Here is a 14,181-nt window from a genome sequence, read left to right as displayed (position 1 = left end):
CCAGATTCGAGAAACCGACCCCTGCCACGCTGCACGCGCACCACCGTGCTATCAGTGGCAGGTAGTACCCGCACGCTGACATGCGGGACCCGCGCATCAGCACGGTAAACTAGGATTTGATGGGGAGAAAGCTAAAAGTTGCAGTAAAAAACTTTTGCCAGTACCGGCAGCGGCGTGGCCGACTGGCCGGTGACAAGCGAATCCTACGACCTCCGTCCTAAAATATAAATATTTGTTAATTTCTACTGATTATATTTGACCATTCGTCTTATTTAAAAAATTTGTTAAAATATTATTTATTTTGTTATGATATGTTTTATCATTATGTATATTCGAAGTATATCTTAATTATTTTTATTTTTTTCTCAAATTTTTTGAATAAAATGAATAGTCAAACATAATCAGTAAAAATCAACAAATATTTATATTTTAGGACGGAGTTAGTAGTTAGCTCAGGACGGACAGGGAGGCAGACGCCGGGCGTAGCTGATGGAGAGTGAGAGGCTGAGGCATCCCGAAGATTACTCTGAACCCAATAAGGGAGCAAAACGCCGGAAGCGACACGCCCCCAGGCCCCCATAACTCGTTGCTGCTGCTGCTGCTGCTGCTTCTACAGTCGCGTTTGTTTGAGCTCTTCTCCCCTGCTGCTACGATGGCGACGCAGCAGCAGGCCGACCAGTAGCTGCTGGGGGTGAAAACTGAAAACCAGTCACTGTGAATGTGAGGAGGAAGGAAGGGGCCAAGCGGAGGGGGGCGAAAGAAAGCTTAAAAAAGAGATCTTGAAGGGGGAGGACCGGAGGAGGGGGAGAGCGGAGGGAGGCATGATGGCAGGCGCGGTGTGCTAGCGGGCTAAAGGGAGGACACTACTGATTGCTGATGGGGAAAAGGAGATGCAGATGGAGATGGAGATGGATTGACGGGTAGCCTTTATGCTCCTCGCCTTCCCTTCTTTCTTCCGCCCGTTGGCAACTCTGGGAGCCAGGGGGTGAGGAATGGTGTGGCTGGGACTGTGAGCGAGACATTTCCCTTCTTCCTGATTGTGATTGATTTGTGTGGCGAGGACTGAGCTGCGCTGAGCTGGGACGCCAGTGAGGTAATTCTGCTCGATCTTACTGCTTCTCGACTTTGCTTTCTGTAGTGTTGTGGGTTCAGTTTCGAGTCAATTTCATGGGAGATTGGACATTTGTGTGCGTGCGTGATGGGGGAGTTCAAGAACAAGGGATAGTGTGCGTGCTTGTCCTTCCTTGATCCTGCTCTTGTGGATTTAGAATTCTTTTTTAATGTTTTCCCCCGGTGCCCCTGCTTAAGTTTGGTGGCTTGCAATGGTGTGGATGGCGAAATGAGCGAAAATCAACGGTGCTTAAGTGCTGAAGAGGGACATTTAGAATTTCTGTAAATGAGCGCCACGCTAGCTAAAGATTCATTCTTAGGGAATGTGCATTTTGCTTTCGAATATGCAGCTGAGTCTTCTGTGCTCTGTTTTAGGTATGAGCTGATGTTCATTTTCCAACCTCTATTTCATAGGTAGGAGATGAGAATCAATTGCAATTATTCTTATCCTTTGTTTTTTTTGTGTGTGTGCGTGCGCGTGTGGGGTGGTGGTGGTGGGGGGTGGGGGGGGGGGGGGGGGTACTGCCATACCTTTCTTGCTGGTAGGATTCTTGGCTGCATATCAATATTCAGTGGTTCGTGTGGAATCTGAACCAAGTAGTTCAGTTCTTGTGTTTCAGGTGTAAACGTAACCGCCATTCATAAAAGACTACTAAATATTGCCATGCTCTTGTTTCTTAGTTATGATTATTGACTAAATATTCTGATTCAGTGGTCTGTGTGAAATGTGAGCTAAACAGTTCAATTCTTGTGTTTCAGGTGTGCAGACAAACACTATTCGCAAATCACAAATAAACCTCACAAAATCTAAAATTGGTTTTAGTTTGCCATCTCTGAAGATACAGGCTTGTTCATAAGATAGGCATGGCAGAATTCAAGATTGGAAGACTTGATGGCCAGCCACCAAGGATCAGAAATGTCCCCATTGCCGTCACACCGGAAGGATTCTGGTGTTGCCCATCACAGGCTGCACTTCAGAAGACAGCGAAGAGCCCAAACCAGCAGGGCAGACCTAGAGGGGGAGCATCCCCTGCTCCATCAAAGGCGTCCTCGGTTCAGAGGGCGCCGACCATTTCTTCAGAGAAGAGAGCACAGTCCACTCCTGCTAGGTCTAGAACCAATTCAGATGAGCAAATATGCCCTCCAGCAGAAGCTATTGCTGCCCCTGATCCACCGAAGGTAGCACCTGCACCGGCACATGAGAAGCGACCAAAGCAACATAAGATTTCGGTTGGCTTTGGGCAGCTCGGTTCGAGTGATCTGAAGGTTGTGCTGTATGGCAAGGAAGGGGTTGCTGTGAAGATGATTGTTCACAAGAACATCCTTGCTGAAAACAGTACCTTTTTTGCCGATAGAATCTCGAGGCAGTCTCCGGTGTCGTGCATTGAGGTGCCAGATTGCGAGGATGTGGAGATTTATGTCGAGACTGTTGGGTTGATGTACTGTAAGGATGTCAAGCAGAGGCTGATCAGGCAAAATGTTCCACGAGTTCTGCGAATCTTGAAGGTTTTTCCTGTGATGATTACTTGATTTGCCAATTTGTTTGTATGCTATATATAATATAATCTATCTCTTTGCATATTATTCACAAATATTGAAGCATATATGAACCATACTAGATGAAAACAACTGCTAGTTTGGACTGATATGTCACCAACTCCTCATCTAACTAGGGGTGTTTAAATTGAAGCCTAATTTGGATTTGGAATTTTAAAGCAATTTGTTTGTTTTGGATGGAAAAGAAAAATAATTGGCATGTTTTTCTATTACTTAGAAAAAGGGGTTTAGCTTCAGGTAATGCTTCTCTTTTCAATTAAGCACCATGTTATACAGTCGTCCGACTAATCGCGATTAGTCGCGATTAGTCGACCTTATCGCTCCGCTGGCTTCGATAAGTGAAACGACTAGCTTTTGTCGGTCAGATGTCTGATCGTCCGACTAATCGTCGCCTAATCGCGATTAGTCGTCCGACTAGCTACTTGGACGATCAGGCCAAAACCAAAAGATGTCCAGCAGACCAGCACTCCAACCCGCCGCCTGTACTGGGCTCAATTAGGCCAATTAGCCATTAGGGTTAGGTTAACTATATAACTTGCACCATTAGCCATTAGCCATTAGCCATTAGGGTTAGGTTAACTATATTACTTGCACCATTAGCCATTAGCCTGTACTGTGTGGGACAAGAATATGGAGTTCTAGACAGTTCAAACATTAAATCTCACAAGTAAGTGTCACCAAACTAACTATCATTGTGGTGTTCCTACTTGCTATATAGTATATAAGTACATATACATGTACATATATGTCGTGGGATATATAGGACGACTATAGCGACGACTAGGACCGACTAGGGTCGACTAATCGACCTGATCGACGACTAGTCGCGACTAGTCGCCTTATCGGTGCCATGGCGACTAGGTTCGACTAGACGACTGTATAACATTGATTAAGCACTCCTATTTCGACAATTTAGTTTGCCACATAGCCATATGGTCATACAGTATATTATTTTGTAATATTCGGCTATTTTTCTGTGTTACCTTGGTGCTTCAGCTAAAATTTATATTTTCTTTTACTAAATTGTATTTGTATTAAAAATATTGAGCTTTAGGTGCATTCGGAATGACCCCAAACCCGCAGAAAATATGCCCCTGTGCCAACTGAGATTCACTAATTCAAACATAGTTGAGTGAAACTCTATTCTTGCAAAATGTGAATTCTGATTAGATGCCGTTGATTTTATCTTGATGTCCATTTCATCCTATTGCATTTTGGACCCCCTTTTTGTATGAATCTGGCAGGCATTGCATATTTTAGATGTTATTGGTAGAAATTCTGTCGATCGATAGTTGGTCAGTCTCAATTTAGGTAGGCTGGTTGGTCTCAATTTAGGCAGGCTGCCATGCATTTTCCTTATGGAATTAATGGCAGTGAAACAAATTCTCGGAACATAATCTAATCTGTAGCATGACTGCCTGAAAATGGCTACATAGAAACAATCAACCAGATTTGTAAGCAAATTTTACTTCTTAACTTGCTTATTCCATTCATGTTTAGTGTCTGATTTTTCATAATTTGTTTTGTTTACAGGTTGCAGAATCACTAGGCTTCCGCGCATGCATCATGTCATGCTTAGATTACCTGGAAGCAGTTCCTTGGGTCGGCGACGAGGAAGAAAATGTCGTGACATCCATACGACAGCTGAACGATGAGGATCACAGAGCTGACCCCTTGCTGAAGAGGGTGACATCTGATGTCCTAACAAATCCGCCAAATGACACTCTTGCGCATATCATTGACTTGGTGCTGAAGAGCAGCGAGGACAGAGGGCGTCGCGAGATGAAATCTCTGGTCCTGAAGCTTTTCAAGGAGAACAACAACATCTGCACCACCAATGGTTCTTCTTCAGCAGACTCCTCCTGTGTCACGACATTGTACAGTTGTTTCCAGAACTGCCTGGATTCCTTGCTGGCATTGTTTCGCCAAGCTTCCGATCCGGAGGTGCTTGCTGAACAATCTTCAGACGACAAAGAGCAGATGTTCAGAAAGATCACTCTGGAGGCTGATAACCTCCTCTGGCTAGCCGAGATCCTATCAGACAGGCACGCAGCTGATGAGTTGACAGTCATCTGGTCCAGCCAGGGCGAGCTGGCCGAGCTGCACCCCAAGATCCCGGTGATGCACCGGCACCTGGTGAGCTGCGTCAGCGCGAGGCTGCTGGTGGCCGTCGGGAAAGGCGAGGCGCTGCCGTCGAAGGAGACGCGGCGGCGGCTGCTGGACGTGTGGCTGCAGCCTCTGATGGACGACTACAGGTGGCTGCAGCACGGGTGCCGGTGGTTCGACCGGACGGTGGTGGAGGACGGTGTCGGGCAGACCATCCTGACGCTGCCGCTGGGGGACCAGCAGGCCGTGCTGCTCGCGTGGCTGGGCAGGTTCCTCAAGGCCGGCGACGGGTGCCCGAACCTGCAGAGGGCGTTCGAGGTCTGGTGGAGGAGGACCTTCGTCAGGCCCTACGCCGAGCAGCCGGGGAGCTCGTCGGGGCGGCACTGATCAGCTGATTGATATTGCTGGGAATAACAGTGTGTGATGCTGGCTGCAGCTTGCAAGTTGCAATCTACAAGGTTGCAAGAAGTTAGTAAGAATGTTTTTCTTACAATGTAGTAGGAGAGACTTAGTTTCAATTAGGAGGAAGATGCTGGAGAAGTATAGTGTAGCGTGTAGGATCACTGGTGGTGATCTTTTAACTGAGGTTAATCTTGTGCTGGTTGTGCTTGTGTTGTAATGCTTTGGGGTGAGAAAACTGTCTGATTTCTTGGTACAGAAATCAATCTCCTGTGATTTTACTGTTAGTGCTTCTGAGTTGATCTACTTGTGTGGCCTTCCTTGTGGTGAACTCAGGTGCAGAAAATGTAACTTGTGACTGTGGATGAACCAGAGCTACGATGCAGTAGGTGTGCAGAGCTTCGATACGATGCAGTGAATCGCCTGGCAATGGTGAAGCACGCAGGGATCTCCCTATATGCATCTGAAATTTAACAGATTTCTACCAAATCGAACAGCGTGTACATCGACTTGAATCTGAATAAGAGGAATCTTTTTTTTTGTTAAACAAAAGAAACAAATAAATTTGAACGCAAAAGGATTGAACACCAGCTTTTGGACTTTTCTGATCACTTCATATCACGTTATGATGACCAGCTTATGTAGCTACCTTAAGCATTAACCAAACAGTAAACGTGCCTTACACACGAAATTGATACAGTTTTCCACCATATTGTTCAGGACGAATTCAACAAGTACCAAAGTTGATCATACACCATTCATGCATCAACTACACATAAACAAAAGGTTTGATAGTAGTTGCTGCTCTGCAAGAAGCTAACGGCAGCAGCTCAACCACTCAAGATGATGGATCCATCGATGTCACAAGGTCTTCCTCTTAAGCCGCAAATCAGACATCAGTGAGCCTCGCCAGCGATGACAATGTTGTTAGATTTAATTATCCATGAACAGGATCTTAGCTTAGTCTAATCATGATCACTAATTACTTAATGCGGAATTAATTAGATTAATACTGACCAGAACCTTTGAATCCATGAACGCCTCTGTAGTTGTAGTAGTAGGGCTGATGTAGATGAAGTAGAGTTTAATCTTCACCAATTAGAGAGATTTGGATCTCTTATTGATGAAGATCTTGATGTCGATGATGACCAGCAACTCCCGCCGGTGCCTGCCACGAAGTAGATGAGGAAGTCGTGCTTCCAGTCCCTCCAGTGCCCTAATTGATTGGTGTTTTGCTAATCGCGAGATTAGCTGATTAGGGTTACAGAGGGTACCCCTCCGTCTTATATTTATAGACAGCACTGTGGGACCGGGGCCGACTTATAGATGGAAACATTAGGTGTACCTGCCAATCACGGTACATGACTTATTTGGTATGTTATCTCTAATTTGTGGAAATTATTTGCCATGCAGATCTAGGTTGTTATCCTGAGATCACAAATTTCCAACATTCCCCCACTTGATCGAACGGTTAACAACTTAGGTTCGCTTTAAACTTATGTTCACACTCAGTACAACAGTAAGACCGGACCAATGCGTCGTCAGTAGTATTTAATTCACTACCGGGACTCCATTACCCACAGTTCACTGCAATACCTCGATAGAACGCTTATTACTTATTTGGGAATGATCATGTATCCAGAATCAAGTCCAAGACCGTTCACAAATCCCATACTTAATTTCGCGAAAAATTAAATGGGATGAGTGACAAGTCTTGAATAATATTTGCTAGCATAAACTCAAACTTATTTCTTTAACTTTAATAACTTGATCCTGGGACCTTTCTTTCACAACATAATACTTAATCATCAGTAGTCTAGACATCATCAAAAATTATGTTGTTACTCGAATGAATACCGCAATCATAGCAGTATCAATTTGCTGTCCATAAACTTAACACCGGAATATAATTCTGAAGCTTGATAAGTTAAAACATGCTTATGCAATCTCAGTTTTTGTTATGCCAAGTTTGCTTAGAGCTCTCAATATTATTGCTCTTTTCTGCAAGAATGAAGGACATAATCTAATGTGCACTTTTACATCCATACACTCTTACAGAACTCTTAACTAAATAATTTATAATAAACAAGCATGCTATGGTGTCCTTGTACATTATACAATGGACCTCTTTTGGATAATATTAAACACATAAGGATTTCCGGCTTACAAATGCAAAGTCAATCACTTAGAGATTCATGCATAAGCTTCAAAAGATTGAAGCATAAGGAACGTCTTCCTTAACTTTATCTCAACTTTATTCTTAGGGTATTAGACATAATTTGCTAATAGAACAGCATATCTTAATATTTATTCTTATTGTATCACTTTAGACAACTTACATCTCAAGTGATGATCCTAACACTTTCTTGGTCCAATCTTAGTGTACATTGATGCCCAAAAACATAAGAGGCTTTCACCAAGATTACTTTAAATTTAATTTAATGATGATAGGAAATCTCACAATATTAGTAGCATATTCTAATCACCACTTTACTTAGTAGAGCATCATCCACTTAAGTATTAGGATAGTAACTTTTCCACCTTAATCTCAGTACATACCTTTATCCATGAACATTTAATCATGGTAAGCTATAAGCTCAGTATTTTTAATTTTCTTTCGGAATCATGATCATGGCAAGATACTAATTTGATTCCATCACAAATTTATACTAAAGCTCATAGACTCAATTTATGGCCTCCTTTATAGTGACCTTCAAAACGAATGAGGTCATTCTTTTATGCCAACATCAACCGTTATTATATATCACGGATTAATCAACTTATGAGAATCCTCAACAAAATATATGGTACCTTAAGATGGAGGTTTACTTAACTAATGGCATGAGTTAAATATTATGAGATTCTGCTACTTGAATCATCGATGCGGGGTAACTAAGCCCACATCTCTCCAAATCATCTCTTCCTCCTTTGTGAGCTCCCACTGACTCCACTAATCTCTGCATTCTTTTAAGAACACAATAGTTGAAACAACTGATCTTTGCATTCCTTTAGAAACACAATAGTTGAGACAATTATAGTGGTAGAAATGATACCCTCAGACATATTAGGATATCCATAAATGGTAGCTCATCATGACATAAGTTCTTTATCTTTAGTATACCATTGATCAATTTCCTTTACTAATCAAGCTCACACCAGCGATGGCTAGAAATGAACAAGAGCAGCAAAGTTTATGATCAAATATTTACCAAACAGCGATGGCCAGAAAATGATAAATATAAGCCATACTTCAAAAGTCTCGAGCTTCATTGAACTAGTCAAATAGCGATGGCTAAAATGAACTAGAGCAACAAAACTTTGTGAACATGTATTCATTAATCAGCGATGGCCAGAATAATGAATAAAGTCACACTTAACTTTATTTGAGACAATTGGCTTTATGGAGTAATTCTCCTGTCACAATGGTTTTTTTTAGCGTTCTCCATCATATTCACCCTTTATATGAGCCGATTTTCTAATTCATCAGCCTTTTGAATATCAATCTTTATGGGCAAATAAAATATGGTGATAACTCTTTATAGTCTTACATCTAATGACTGGAGTATCTCTCATTCTTATGAGACATTACAACTGGAGTATCTCTTATACTTGATGAGACATTCCAATTCTCCCCTTCGAAATGTGATTTAACTAATAATATCACAATTTTCGACAAGGTCTCATAAACAACTTATTGAAGCATTACACAATATGCAAGAAATAAATAAAATAATTCCTTGACAGGATAGCAAAATCAACAATGATGATATACTTATTATCTCAAAACTTAAAAATTGTTCAGATCACTTATTACTGAAAACAAATATGACTAAATATATAAAACTAATGCGAAGCATTTAACATCTTCTTCATCATCATCATCATTAACTTTGCTCCCCTTGAACTCCCTGATCTTATGGGTCAGACTTAATGACCTACTGGGAATTCATCTCAATCAATCCACCAAAATTTAGGGGAAACTTTAACTTAAAGAGCTTATGAGACAACTTTATTATCCTTCCATTGCACTTGATGAAGTGACTCACATAACTTATATCTTACTGGAGTATTCACATTTTGAGCATGCTTATTATAATTCTCTAGTAGAGAAGCCATAAGATATGACACCAGCAGATCATCAGAGATGAACCTGCCAAGTGCTTTCAACTCAGCAGCCATATTGTACATGCTCTTAATGTGTATACTTAGTCCATTGTGCCCATCATAACGTGAGGTAGACAGCTTATTTATGAGGAAATTGAAATAATTAACTTTAGAACTTTCCTCAATAGAGTTCATAAACTCCTTCACACTTAGTTCCCTATCACCCTTCATATAAGGAAATGCTCCCCTTATGGCGTCTGAGATCGAATGTTTATAACTAATTTTGCAATTCGTTGGATTTTTGCCAGTTCTCCACTTGGAGTTGTACTCCCTTAATTGCTCATTATGATTCTCAGTACTTATAGAAGGATTAACAGTTTTATCCTCATAAAGTGCGTAATCAAGGTCCAGAACCTTGAGAACAGCATGCACCTCTTTATTCCGCTTGGGAAAATTGGTGTCATCAAAGGGCTCAATGGTGCTTAGCAAGCCCTCATAATTCACTGAAAAATCATAAAATTGAAGTCTCAATAATCTTATACAATAAGATGCACATAAAAGCACAAGATTAACCCTACGATGGTCTGATTAAAATTATGCCATAAGTTTCAATTTGCATCACCGATGGGGGAAAACAAACGAAACTTATCATTAACTCATAATTAAAACACGATGGTCAGAATTAATTACAAGTGTACTCTAATCAAACTTCTCGATGGTTCCATTTGATTAGAGAGCATCTTAATTGTACATGGTGGAAAATATATAATTTTTCAGCTTAAACAATGCAAACTAATGCAATGTTCATCAATAAAGCATAATGGAAACATTAAGGCAAATACACTTATTTTGGAATTTTAAACTCAAATATAAACAGTGAAATAACACATAAATCATAAAGAGATTAAATTTCACTGTAAATATAAAGCTCATAAACCTTAAACTTTGCTTTATATAATTAGTGCATAAAACATCAATAAATTTAATTGCACTAAAATGATAAGGCTCATTGATCTATAGATATAAGGCTCATCAATCTATATATTCTTTTTCATTTAACAAGCACATCTGACATTATAAATTAATTGTGCTCAAATAACAAGACTCATTAATAGCCCAAAATAAACTCATTATCAATGATGATTTTCCATAATTATTTTTAAATTGACCTTATAACATCAGAATTATGGAAAATATCACTATTCATAATTGAGAAATATCTATCATAGATAAATTAAGCAATAACTTATTTGCGAAATTATAAACAATAGATATCTCAAATATAAAATAAATACTCATGGGCATTAAATAAACATAAAGCTGGTAATAATAAGTGCAACAGTGAATAATTAAAGCCTTTAAACATTAAAAAAAATTGGGCTAAAAGAACATTTAACGGACCTAAAACGCTGAATTGGCCCAACCATCATGGTGCGCAGCTCAGCCCACTTGCCGCAAACCCTAATCGCGACGCTTGATCGTGGCCGTCCGTATCGATCCAATGGCCGGGAACGAAAATTGCACACATATAAAATATGAGAGGAAACCCTAAATCTTCGTTCTTTCCTTTCTCCTTTCTCTACCGACAGCACCCATCTCAGCTCATCCCACGCGCCGCCGCCAGGGCCATGCGCGCCCAGCAGCCGGCCGAGCGACTCGTGCCCCGGACCCCTGCCTGATGCGGCTCGGCCCTGAGGCCGCTGCCGCCTTATGCGTGCGCCGCGCTCCTGCCTGGGCACGGCGCGCCGCTGCTCCTTTGATGTGTCGTGTGCGGTGGAGGGGCGCGGCTGCCGTGTGTGCCGCTGGCGCGCGTGCTGCTGCCGCTGGTTGCCACGCTCGCGGGTCCTGAGGATCCGCCCTGCTGATGCGCCACGCGGGATGGCCGCCCATGATGGCCAGTTGCCGAGCGTCCGCAGGTCTGCGTGATGGCCGAGCTTCGACTCTCCGCGGCCGTGCGTGATGGTCGCGTGTGTTGAGAGATCCTTGCACCAAAGCACTGCGCGCAAGCTGCCGCAGGCCGAGCACCACTGCGGGCCCTCTCGCCGGCGTCGCATGCGACCAGTCGCGCGCGGCTCCATCGAGGGGCTCCGCTGGGGCGCAAATCATGGCCTGGGTGGTTCGCTGTGCATCGGTGCTGGCGTGCTGAGCTCATGGCTCGCCGGCATCTAATGGCGGCCATGCAGCAGGTCTCTTCAGCAGCCAGTCACGAAGACAACTCATGCCGCTACGGAGATGTAAATAAGTTTCCTCAACTCATGATGACTAGGGTCAGATTATTAGCATTTTGGGAAAATTTTCTTCATGAACTTTGCAATTCGAGGTTGTTCCCCTCCTTCTCAATGCTAACGAGTGCTTAATTTGGCAAATCAAATCTTAATTGCTTGGCGTTAGGCAAGGATTCGTGAAACTTAGGAAATTATTTGGGGAAAAGCTTAGCAGCCGAAAACCCTTTGAATATTAATTGCATAGTTCCATTAAGTTAATCATGAAATAAACCTCATCATGCCTCGGTCTAAACATAAATTAGCATTGAACTTAATCATTTGCATCTAATCCGAGACTTTTAGCATAAACAGATCAAGATTAATCTTAAACTTGACCTAAACCGAATTAGATTAGATCTAATCTCGTGATCAGAAACATAATTAACCATGATTTAGATCTAATCATGCATTCAGTACCTTAATTAAACATCAAATAAATCTAGTTGCATGCAAAACATTACTGCATGAACTTGATTGCATCTAAAACATGATTCAAACCTAACTATGCAATAGGATCTAATCTGCACAGCACATACATCTTAAACTGATGCATCTTAAACTGACAAAACAACAGAGGCATAGAAAATAATGGCTCTGGATATTAGGATCATGACAGATCTAAGAAGGCTCTTGATACCGATTGTTAGATTTAATTATCCATGAACAGGATCTTAGCTTAGTCTAATCATGATCACTAATTACTTAATGCGGACTTAATTAGATTAATACTGACCAGAACCTTGAATCCATGAACGCCTCTGTAGTTGTAGTAGTAGGGCTGATGTAGATGAAGTAGAGTTTAATCTTCACCAATTAGAGAGATTTGGATCTCTTGTTGATGAAGATCTTGATGTCGATGATGACCAGCAACTCCCGCCGTGCCTGCCACGAAGTAGATGAGGAAGTCGTGCTTCCAGTCCCTCCAGTGCCCTAATTGATTGGTGTTTTGCTAATCGCGAGATTAGCTGATTAGGGTTACAGAGGGTACCCCTCCGTCTTATATTTATAGACAGCACTGTGGGATCGGGGCCGACTTATAGATGGAAACATTAGGTGTACCTGCCAATCACGGTACATGACTTATTTGGTATGTTATCTCTAATTTGTGGAAATTATTTGCCATGCAGATCTAAGTTGTTATCCTGAGATCACAAATTTCCAACAAATGTACCACGATCTGAAAAGATACCATGCACAGAAATTAAAGCCAATGTTCCAATTCAGTAATTACAATTTGATTTTTCATATACACTGACTATTGCCAAGGATCTACAAAAGTGAGCTCAAGATCTGAGCTTCAGATATGCGAGAAAATAACAGAAAAATTCTGAAACAAGTCAGCTTTATACCAGACCAACAAGTCTGCGTACAACCTGTTAGAAGGTGTTCTTCAAACTATTTACAGATGATTACATATTGGGCGAAAGCAAATTACAACCCAGATATTGTATCTCCAATTGGTTGTCCAAAAAATCTGACATAATGACACTGCTACTTGACAACTCTTTTGAAGATGACATAAACACTGAATGCCATATTAAAATTTCATGAAAGGGAAGTGACATAGACAAACAATAAGTAAATTTTTTTAGTGGAACAATAAGTAATTTAGTTGCAAGTAGCTGAGTTGAGCATTGTCCAAACAGTAGCTGGAATTTGCCTGACATACTAAACTGAAATGCAACTTTTCAACATTATGATCAAGATGAATTCGACAAGACAACCACATACAGAAACTAAATGACTTGGTTGTACCATACTCCGAAGGTTACAAGATGGAGTTTGAGATGCGAGCTTCAGCTATCCCAGAGAATAACAGAATTATGTACCAAGAAAGTCTGAAGAAAGACAACAAGATAATACCGGAACAAGTTTCAATGCATATTTTATAATTTTGGCCAATGCATGGTCCTAGTCCTTAACAGGGACATATGGAAGCTGTAAAATGCAGAACAAGGAAGCAAGGGCTAGTACAATACCAGGAGTGTAGAAGTTCATGTACGGTAAGACGGAATAGTAGACCCCAGGTTCGTCAACCTTCCTCACACGTCCAGATTTGAGCTCCATCGTGAATAAGCCAACATCTGTGTTCACGAAGATGACATCCACACCCTCTGCAAAGCCAACCACATATGCTCCATCACCGTCACAGGGCTTGGACATGGGCATGATCTTCTCCAGGTCGAAGACCCTGCATTGCACCCACTCGGCAGCTCCCTCTGTATTCACCTTCCTCGACCAGATATGAAGGCTGGAATCGTCAATGGCAGCGAGCCCCAATGAACTGTCCTCCATCTCCATGAGGGCTACTGAATAGCGGTACACTTTTGGAACTAGTGGTGGTGGGTCAATCACAGACAAGCAATTCTTGCTCCAATCATACTTGACAATCACGGTACTCCGTGAAAGCGTGAAGTAGATTTCATCTCCTACAATGGCGCCTCGCCAAGCATCGAAGTAGCTGGCACAGCCAATGTGAATAGAAGTCGGCGTGCTCCATGCCCCCGTCTCAGATGAGTACACGCTCGCCCATAGTTTATCCCGGTCGTTGTCGGTGCCCACGAGGACAATGTGGAAGGGCCCGCCGGGGCAGTCGAGGTGGTCGCAGCCGTTGGCGGCGCAGAACACCGCGGCGCTGCTG

At 42.0% G+C, this 14,181-nt stretch overlaps 2 protein-coding genes across 2 annotated transcripts; one reads left to right on the top strand and one right to left on the bottom strand.

The window, feature by feature from the left end:
* The first annotated feature begins 524 nt into the window (after positions 1-524).
* Positions 525-5,478, top strand: LOC120661056 (BTB/POZ domain-containing protein At3g50780-like). Its single transcript, XM_039939748.1, has 3 exons — positions 525-1,093; positions 1,870-2,616; positions 4,201-5,478. The coding sequence occupies exons 2-3, from the start codon at positions 1,975-1,977 to the stop codon at positions 5,158-5,160; spliced, it is 1,602 nt and encodes a 533-aa protein (XP_039795682.1). The 5' UTR covers positions 525-1,093; positions 1,870-1,974; the 3' UTR covers positions 5,161-5,478.
* A 7,210-nt stretch (positions 5,479-12,688) lies between these two features.
* On the bottom strand, positions 12,689-14,104 carry LOC120659515. The gene is made up of 2 exons (XM_039937692.1): positions 13,520-14,104; positions 12,689-12,717 (listed from the first exon to the last, which is right to left on the bottom strand). The coding sequence occupies exons 1-2, from the start codon at positions 13,839-13,841 to the stop codon at positions 12,689-12,691; spliced, it is 351 nt and encodes a 116-aa protein (XP_039793626.1). The 5' UTR covers positions 13,842-14,104.
* Positions 14,105-14,181: the final 77 nt, after the last annotated feature.

Source organism: Panicum virgatum, chromosome 2K (genome assembly GCF_016808335.1).
Source record: "Panicum virgatum strain AP13 chromosome 2K, P.virgatum_v5, whole genome shotgun sequence".
Taxonomy (NCBI): Eukaryota; Viridiplantae; Streptophyta; class Magnoliopsida; order Poales; family Poaceae; genus Panicum; species Panicum virgatum.
The sequence above is the reverse complement of the archived record's forward strand: the minus strand, read 5'-3'. Positions and strand labels throughout refer to the sequence as shown.

Excerpts from the sequence above, each read along its gene's own strand:
- LOC120661056 (XM_039939748.1), top strand. The coding sequence starts at position 1,975 with ATGGCAGAATTCAAGATTGGAAGACTTGATGGCCAGCCACCAAGGATC. Across the intron at positions 2,617-4,200 it reads GAGTTCTGCGAATCTTGAAG|GTTGCAGAATCACTAGGCTT; the intron begins GTTTTTCCTGTG and ends TTTTGTTTACAG.
- LOC120659515 (XM_039937692.1), bottom strand. The coding sequence starts at position 13,841 with ATGGAGATGGAGGACAGTTCATTGGGGCTCGCTGCCATTGACGATTCC. Across the intron at positions 12,718-13,519 it reads CATGAACTTCTACACTCCTG|ATCGTGGTACATTTGTTGGA; the intron begins GTATTGTACTAG and ends GTATCTTTTCAG.